Source organism: Neoarius graeffei, chromosome 26, assembly GCF_027579695.1.
Source record: "Neoarius graeffei isolate fNeoGra1 chromosome 26, fNeoGra1.pri, whole genome shotgun sequence".
In the NCBI taxonomy this organism is placed as follows: domain Eukaryota; kingdom Metazoa; phylum Chordata; class Actinopteri; order Siluriformes; family Ariidae; genus Neoarius; species Neoarius graeffei.
In genome coordinates, this window is record NC_083594.1 from 36038652 (window position 1) to 36048038 (window position 9387).

At 41.0% G+C, this 9387-nt stretch overlaps 1 protein-coding gene across 7 annotated transcripts in view; it reads left to right on the forward strand.

Moving 5' to 3' along the window:
* Positions 1-1691: 1691 nt before the first annotated feature.
* Positions 1692-9387, forward strand: part of zc3h11a (zinc finger CCCH-type containing 11A) — a 100377-nt gene continuing 92681 nt past the window's right edge. For 5 of the 7 annotated variants that reach the window (XM_060910874.1, XM_060910880.1, XM_060910878.1 and 2 more), the window contains exons 1-3: positions 1701-3283; positions 3380-3545; positions 3681-3800. In XM_060910874.1, the coding sequence (XP_060766857.1) occupies positions 3483-3545; positions 3681-3800 (183 nt within the window). In that variant the 5' untranslated portion in view covers positions 1701-3283; positions 3380-3482. Of the gene's footprint in view, positions 3284-3379; positions 3546-3680; positions 3801-9387 lie in introns of all 7 variants that reach the window. The other 2 variants (XM_060910875.1, XM_060910876.1) reach the window with 2 other exon arrangements.

Sequence of the window (9387 nt, forward strand, 5' to 3'; positions counted from 1 at the left end):
CTCTTAGATGAAATTAACCACCTCATATTTAAGATAAATCAACATAAAACTTTTATTCAGTTCACATGGGTTCCAGCTCATAAGGGGGTTGAGGGTATGAGAGAGTGGATAAAATGGCCAAAGAGGCCATCAAGGCAAATGAGGTTGAGTTAAAAGTCCCATTAAGCAAGGCAGAAATTAAAGTAATAATTAAAGACAACATCAACAAAATGTGGCAGGAGAGATGGAATACAGAGGAGAAAGGAAGGCATCTATATAATTTACAAAAGGAGGTGGTGTTTAGAAGGGGTGGTGAACTGAAACGACAGGAGGAGGTTTGGTTGACTAGGCTGAGGATAGGACACACAAGTCTAAATAGTGGGTTGTATACAATAGGGAAACATCATTCTGGGGCCTGTGCACACTGTGGAGAAGTAGAAAAGGTTGAGCATGTTCTTATACACTGTACACAGTATTCCAGTGAAAGAGAGAAGATGGGGAGAACATTAAGAAAATCTGCAACTATAGATAACTTATTAATGCTGCATTCATGTGCTATGGGAAGATGATATTTTCCAGTTGGGAAGTGGTATTTACCAGTGTGTTGTGTTCACATGCTTTTGTTGTTGTTGACAAATTAAAGATGGTGGACCAGATTCAAGTTAGCAATAGTTAGTTAGCTATCGTTAGCAATAGCGTCTGCTCTGGATAGGTAAAAACCATAACAACACATTTTTAAAGGAAACGGATTTCTAACGTATTATATTACACTTGTTAATGACGCAACATTGCATAGACACCAAAAACTACCCACTAGTACTAGTAAAAAAAAACTTTAGTAGCGTACAATGCTTAGCATTCAAGTGTCTTGTACCGCTCGCCGCCATGTTGAAAAGGTTAAAGTTCATCTCATCTCGGCAACTCGTGTAGCAAAATTTTCTACGAGTTGCCCAGTGGAAAATACCACAAGAGGGGGCGTTCATGTGTGCTTTCCATGTCGGCGTTTGGTATTTACCATAATTCCCATAGCACATGAACGCAGCATAAGTCAGCCATTCACACAATCAGCAGTAACAGCTCTTACACAGTATTTAAAGGACACTCAACTAGCAAACAGAATTTAGTTTATATATATATATATATATATATATATAAAATCAGTCTGCAATTTAATATCCCTTGAGATCACACCTCAGCCCGGTAGATGGCGGTAATACACATCGATTGTTAACCGCCAATAAATCGACAGAAGTCAAATTCCTCGTGTGTGTAACATAGGGTGCTTCTGAAATGTTGCTTGTATATTCTTTGTTTATATATATATATATATATATATATATATATATATATATATATATATATACTGTGTGTATACACCCACACAAACACACGAGGGTAAGTAAAAAAGTTCTAAGACAGATGCTATAATTTCAAAAGGTGTAAAAGACATCCCCCAGAATTCTGCCAAGACGGAATTCTCCGATGGAAACACTGCTTGCAGAAGTGTTTAGACTTAAATGGAGGATATGTAGAGAAATGCCTTTGTTATTTTAATAAATATATTTTTTTCAATTTGTCTGATAACTTTTTGCCTTACCCTCATATACACACACACATATATATCCATTCTCAGTGGTGGGGAATTACGAGTTGTAACTTCGCCTCGAACGCAGCAAAAGTGGGCGGTTACTGCTGAGCCTGCTAGGTTTCTTCCGTGTGGTCGCCATTTTGTTAGTTTAAACCAGAAGTGGACCGTCGTCGACCAATTGTCTTGTACGAAAACAGGTTTTAACAAGCTATGCCCATATAAACTGGTAATTTCTAAGTTTTATTTGTGTTAATTATGTATTTCAGTAAATGTAAACGGTGTCGTACGCTTGCTAAGTAGCAGGCGTTAACGTTGATATAATTATCTTGGTCGAGCTGGTTTAGCTCATATCTTTAGCCAATTTAATGTAAGTCTTGGTGAATCATGATAATGGTACGTTAATTCAAGCAATTTTATCTTAGGACCTTTATATCAATTATCCGTAGTTTGAAATGGTATCAAATATATTCTGTTTAGGCTAGTCAGAGTTGTCTTAACATACTTCGTTTTCAGCGAAGCAAACTCGGCCCTGTTGTGGTTAGGCTTGCTTTGTTAACCATTTAGCTACTTAACATTGTGTAGCTTGTTGCTTTCCCTATATTTTTAGTAGCATTCTACACTGAATTATTCATTTCTATTGTAAAGTAAACGTGATGTACTATGCAACATGTTTAGTTGGCTAGCTGCAGTAGTTTTTCTCAGAAACTCGAATACATATCTTGGCTACATTTACGTTGCATTTTCAAGTAGAACAAGTTTAATCACGAGTAATCGACCAGGTCTTTCAAGTTTCAATTTGTCATGTTATGATAAATGCTTCATAAAGATTGCAAAAGGTTTAAAGATGTCATGCACATAATTTCGAAGTCAAAACCTTTTGCAATGGAACAAGAAGAGACGAAATCAATTTGGGGAATCGTCTATGAAAAATTAAATTTGGTCAAGATAGACATGCTTAAATCAGTGCTTGCTTCAGAATATGTTGATACACAATGTCTGTTTGAGCTAAAAGTTAAAAATCAACTTGCCAAAATGTGTAATTTCTGTGTGTCTTGACGCTTGAATGTATACTCTATATTTTATTAATCTCTCACTCGTTTACCCACGTTGTCAAGTATGTGGGGAGTGTTTTGCTTTCTTTTTAAAGGTTATACAGGAATTTCTCCTACAGCCCTGGGGATAACTGGATTTGGATAGAGGCCAACTCATGGAGAAATATCTTCTCTGAAGATTGGCACTTTTTAATATCCCCCACAGATATTTTTCCCTTTCACATTGGATGTTTTTTTTTCCCTTTTTTGAAAATTAAACTTTTACCCAATTTAGATGCCCTCACCTATCTTCAAATTGCCACAATGGGTGTGAAGAAATAGAAGACCCCTCTTCCCATTCCTACACACACAGACACAACTTCAAGGTTTTCATTCCTGCACTCCCTGGCTCTCACCTCCAACATTTAGCTGGAAGATTTTTATGCCCTCACCAAACAATTGTTGTGTTTTTTTTTTTTTTTTTAATTTATTATTGAGGATTAGAAAAGGACTTTTCATGGCCGTTTTACTTGTTACAAAGCAGCCTAAGACGAGCAAGTTTCTCAGTGACGAAAGCCTCTCTCGTACTGTTCGCTCTAAACTCATCGGTCAAGTGTTCCTTCTGGACCATTACAGCTTAGAGACAACCAAGAAGTAGTTCACCTGGTGGAGACGTCCCCAGCAGGTGAATGGACCTCACCTAGTTAGTTGGGGGTAAAAACTCAAATTTGTATGTGAATAATCCATTTAATGCAGTTTTCTTGCATTTTATAAATGTTAGGAAGACGCAATCAGCGGCGCATTCTTGTTGCACTTAAGGAAACACCAGAGGGCCTCGTAGCAGCACTTGAAGAACTTGCGACTGGCAAGAGTGTTCCCTGGCTATGACCAGCATGAGCAATAAAGGAGATGATTGCTATTTCTACTATTATTCAACATGCACTAAGGTAGTACAGCTTGTTTGAAAACAAGAAAAAAAAAACTCTTTGCATGTTTGTTCCTTGTGTGGGATATGGAAAGGGTCTTTTTGCATTTTACCCAATTTTTGCTAATTCCCTTCCATGTTCTTTTTTCCTTTGAAGGGTGATACTTGTCCTTTCCGTCATTGTGAGGCTGCCATGGGTAATGAGACTGTCTGCAGTCTTTGGCAGGAGAACCGTTGCTTTCGCAATGTGTGTAAATTCCGTCACATGGAAATAAAGGTAAGGTGAATGCAACTGGAGCTACGCTAGGTTTACTGAGTAGTGATGGGCAAACGAGGCCTCATGAAACATTCAAAGCTTTCCCAGATTGTGCAAGATTGTATTTCGAAGCTCATGAATATTATGTTTATTCTGCAAGATTGTGGTCAATTTAGGAACTGTGCTTGTGTAACACAAACTGTATGAGGGATGTGATTGTGTAGCACTGTTTTTATAGATTTTTATTCAAGAATAAAAATTGCTCAACTGTGCCAGGTTTCACTCGTGTCTTTCGTCTGTTTACAATCTTGAATAAGTTGGGAAACAGAACCTTGTGGGTTGCCCAATAAATGGGTGTGGATCCTGTGTTCTTGGAATACAGTGTTTTTAAATAGCCACACACAAATAGTGTTCAGTCTGAACCATATCACGTACTTGTTTGCACTGTCTAAACATTTTGGTCCGTTAAGAACATTTTGTTCTTCTGTATACTGTGGATATGGAAGAATGAGACAGTTGAGTTCACACTTGGCTTTCTCCTTATTTGGACTTGGCCTACACCATGTTCTTTAATGGCATATTATATCAGGGGCATCGTGAAGGGCTGGCCCCCTGCGCAAAATCCGGCTGTGATCAACCTGGCACTGGTTACTTTCCAAAGTTCCTCAGCCAACAATGCTAGTAGATTTCCTCTTTTTCAATACCTTTTCTTTCCTATGGTTATCAGTGGTTATTTTTGCATTCTTTTACACTTTTTACTGTGTTTGTGTACTTGCGGCAGCTTTATGGCCTTGACCTTCAGTCACATTAACTACACTGTATGAAAGCTTGATGCAGATTGGCTGCTCGTTGCAGCAGTGTTGGGGTGCCAAAAAGCTTGGTTCTAATTTGCTACAGTTCAAAATGAAGTTTTGCTTATGAAGAGCACGCACACAGGAGGCAGCATTGGCTTTTGGCAGATGGAGGACGGAAAATAAAGTGACTTACTTAGTTGGGGTTTAAATATATTCTCCAGAGCACAGGGAATCGGGTTATTAGCGATTACCGTAACAAACTGGTGTGGGGTTAGAAACCCGGAGCGATGCGGCTGTGTGCCATACTGGGCTAACTGTTGTAATGCTACACAGAGTAGTGAGGACAAACACCCACTTTGTGCTGGATAAACAGATTATAGTATTCTCACACAGTGTCGTTTTTCACTCAACAGCGCACTTTAAAGTGCTAGTCTAACGAAAATTACATCGTAAAATCCTGGGTTTTCTGTGTGTGCTGTGCTCAAATAGGTTGTAAATTTCACCGATAGATAAAAAAAATGGTTCGAACAATAAATTTTGTTCCAAAAATCACTAAAAGCTTGTCTACCGTTATTAGATGGCAGCGATTTACAGGTATGTCCGTGTCACGGAGGGACATCGTTCAGAGGGAGGACGGTGAGACCGACGATGTCAAAAACATTTGACAAGGAAAACGGCATCAAAAATCCATGGAATTGGCGATGGCTGGAGTTTAAAGTCTGTAGTGAATATCTCCATGAGCACATACGGAAGATAAAAGAACCGGGGAAAGCTTACTGCATCTTGTGCCATCAGGATGTGAAGTACAGTTCTGGTGGAAGAAAGCGTTTGGTTGACCATGTTAAAGGAAAAAAACATGTGGAATTGGTGAAATTGAAGCTGTTGAACTGTAGATTACCAGGTAGACCATCTTGTTCACATTTATATATTCACATGGATTAAAGTTTTCCGTCGCTACGATGGATTTCCGTCAACTGGGAGCGCTAAAGGTCAATAATGAGAATGATGCAGATCCGAGGGAAAAAAAAGGGGGGGGGGGGTAGGCCCATAGGTCTGACACCGATGTGATTTAGAACTTCACCAAGCTGCTGTGATTGCCTGTTGTTGAACCCTTTCTTGTGCTATGTTTGAGTATATGTAAAGGAATAAGTTGTTGCACTAGATAGGCCTAAATAAATAAATACAGCCTACGCTACTGTCTAGTCCCGGGGAGGCTCGGCGTAGGCAGCAAGCCGCGGTGCTCGGCTTGAGTTTCGTTTCTATCGGCGGCTCCAGCCCGACTTTGCACGCTCGTAACTCGGCCAGGGGAGGTCCCAGCCTCTCCAAACTTGGCAGCCAGCGACCTCTGCCCTCTCCCCAATGAACCAGCGGTGCCAGGGCAGGCCAGCCCTGCGCCTCGGGATGCGATTCACCCCGAGGCGAGCCGTGGCGCTCCGCATCAGTTTCCTTTTAACGGCAGCTCCACTGATGAAACAATCTGGCTGTCCTACTACTAGGCAACTACTTGCCTCCTACCAATACTAGGCCTATTGTAATAATATTTGCCTATTGAAAGGCGATCAGGTGAAAAATCTAAACAGCCCTGTTGAAGCCGCAGCAAGATCTATGCTATTAAGCCTTTTGTAGGTTAAACAGGCTTCGGCAGACAATGTTCTGGAAAGGCTGTGTTTTTCTTTGGTTTGATTAGCCTACGATTTAATCTTTAAACATTATGGTTTCAGCAGTTCGCTTAAACATTGGAGGCTGCAGAGTCGGGCTGCAAGATTTCCCGACACTTGTTTAAGATGCCAAACTTCATAGTAAGGAGAAAATAATTCCACAGTATTTAGTGCCTCGTCAGTCAAAAAATTAATAGTGAAGGACTAACACAAATTAAGTCCCAAAAAACATCTCGTAGGCCTATATTTTACATTTTCAAAAAAGTCCGGAATTGGAAGTCGGTCAGTGGAGTGTAATGAAGTGTCTCATTCACTTAGCACAAAAGGTCGGTAAACAGTGGAGAAAACAGCTATTGCTTAAATAGGCTACTAGTGTTTTACATTAGCAATTTAATGTATGTGATTAAATAAATTCATTGATTTAAATAGATAAAGAAGCGAATACTCCAAAGCTCAAAATTCAGGAAAGTGGCTCCGGTGTCGCAAGTGCACAAGAACAGTTATTTAAAAGTTAACCTAATGAATTTGTGCGTGCGCATGCGATTTCATGAAGAACCGGGACAATTGGCATTCGGTGAAAGATTCACACCTATGACTCATTATATTCACGCGCGCCCTCTCGCCCACTGTTGCTTCGTTTTCCCGATTTACACGAGTGTCTGAAGATGGAGTTTTCAGAAATCTCCACTCTGCCCAGAGTTTGCAAAAGTAGCTGTTTTCAGTGACTGAAACCTCCGTATAGGTGTGAATGAGAGGTGCAACCGAATAAATAAATATGCGTCTTTATCTGGCTACATGTAGGCTATCACTGCGCAAAGCCTCTAATGTTGAAATGGTAGTAATATTTGTTAAAATAATAGTAGGCTAATTTCCACATTAATTGGTAAAATGGCCCAAGGGATGTGATGGGGGGGGATGATTTGAGATTTTTATTTCAGAAGGGGGATGCCTCCCCCCACATCCCCCCTCAACTCGAGTACTGCGTATAAGGCCATATTTCACCAGACATAGGCCAAGTTTACATTAGACCGTATCTGTCTCGTTTTCTTCACGGATGCACTGTCCGTTTACATTAAAACGCCGGGAAACGGGAATCCGCCAGGGTCCACGTATTCAATCCAGATCGTGTCTGGTCCGGTGCTGTGTAAACATTGAGATACGCGGATACGCTGTGCTGAGCTCTAGCTGGCGTCGTCATTGGACAACATCACTGTGACATCCACCTTCCTGATTCGCTGGCGTTGGTCATGTGACGCGACTGCTGAAAAACGGCGCGGACTTCCGCCTTGTATCACCTTTCATTAAAAAGTATAAAAGTATGAAAATACTGCAAATACTGATGCAAATACTGCCCATTGTGTAGTTATGATTGTCTTTAGGCTTGCCATCCTTCCACTTGCAAGTGGTAAGTGACGCGCATGCCCGATATGCACTGAAATCACACACACAGCGGCTCAGTCCCGAATCACTGCTCATGCGCTTCACTCGCGCGCTCTGTGAGCTGCGCAGGGCTGGAGTGCGCACCCTCCAGAGGGCACTCGCTGTTCAGGGCGGAGTGATTTGGAGCGCAGGATGCCTGCGGAGCTGAGAGTATCCGTGTATTGGCGTTGCTGTGTGCACGCTAATCGTTTGAAAAACGTTAATCTGATGATCCGCTGATACGGTCTAATGTAAACACCACCATAGGCCCTTCGATTTCCATCACTAGAGCGCATCAAATTATTTTCGGTTTTGCCAGCATGGACGCGCTTCTTTTAAATGAAGGCACAGATGTGTCAGACATCGACAAAACAGTGAAGTATAAGTGGAGATGGGCTTGGCAAAATGAAATGGGCAATAATGGCAAGCTCCTGCTGCTGTGCCAAGGAAAAAGAAACAAAAACAGGCATCAGGTGTTGCCAAACTAGATGCCTTTGGCTTCACTGCGAAGAAGCAGAAAAAGTGAACTTTCACTTTGCTTTTCTTGTTTCCTGGCTTTATTTCAACAGATTTTCTTATTTTTCTTTCTGTTCCACTCTTTTGAAAGCATGGTTCAAGTTCGACTGCACTTGCACTTTTCTCTTAATCACTGCTGTGCATTACTAAAGTACTGTTGAAATAAATTTGCACTTTGTGCTGAAAACTTGATGTTTCATCATGAATAGCCAGTAATGACAATGGTCAAGTCTTGCCTTAGCTTTAGTCATTGTTAAAATTATGTAAATGTACTATAAGTAGGGGCCTAGGGGATAATGGACAACACAGCGTTTAAAATTTGACGCATCGCTGACGTGGTAGGGGCCAACGACATGGAGCTTTTTTTTTCAGTCAGATTTTTTTTTTTTTGCTTTAATCCATGTATTCAATTTATGAATAAATAATAATAAACAGTTCAAATTAAATGGCATGGTTGAGAAAATATTTGCTTTCAGGAGATGTCAAATCTATCAGTATACACAAAATCTGTTCAGCTTCTGGGGCCCACAGGGCCCCAGACCCCCTGCTAAAATTGTTTCCTTGGATTTTGTCACTTCTATTTCACAGCCCTGCTCTTTGTAATTTTCATCTTTGTAACCTCACTTGGTAGGCACAAGGCTAAATAACAGCAATAAATAGGCACTTTCACTTTTTAGTTCTGGAGCTGGCAAGAGCAGGTGGCATGTTGTGCCATTGCAATGATTGCATTATGCTCAGCAAGCACACTATTGAGGTATTTCACTCACGTGACCAAGTCATGTGATGCTGCCATTTTGGACGGCACGGCTCGAATCAGTTTGAATGCGAGGAAGGCGACAAACGAAAAACAAAAGAAAAAGGAGCGAGATGCAGAAAACACCTTCACTATCCAGTGATGTAGGGCATTTACAGGGCGAGCAGAGGGAGAGGTATTTGCAAAAATTGAGGTTAGCAGGCTTAGAGAACGATGTTTACCTGCTTCCACCAGGATTGTTCACTGACGTACGGAAGTACACGAAGCCCTCGTCTTTACCTGACTTCGGCCCACATGATCTGTATACCTATGTCGTTAAAAACCCATCGCCATACACAGGTATTGATCTGAAAGCGTATAAGAGTTTGGATGCCTACAAATATTTTGTGTCAGGCTGGGTAACATGCCTACATCAGCGGGTCGTCCCTGGAGCCGGTGGTCGCCATCTGATTACAGCTAAGGTTTGT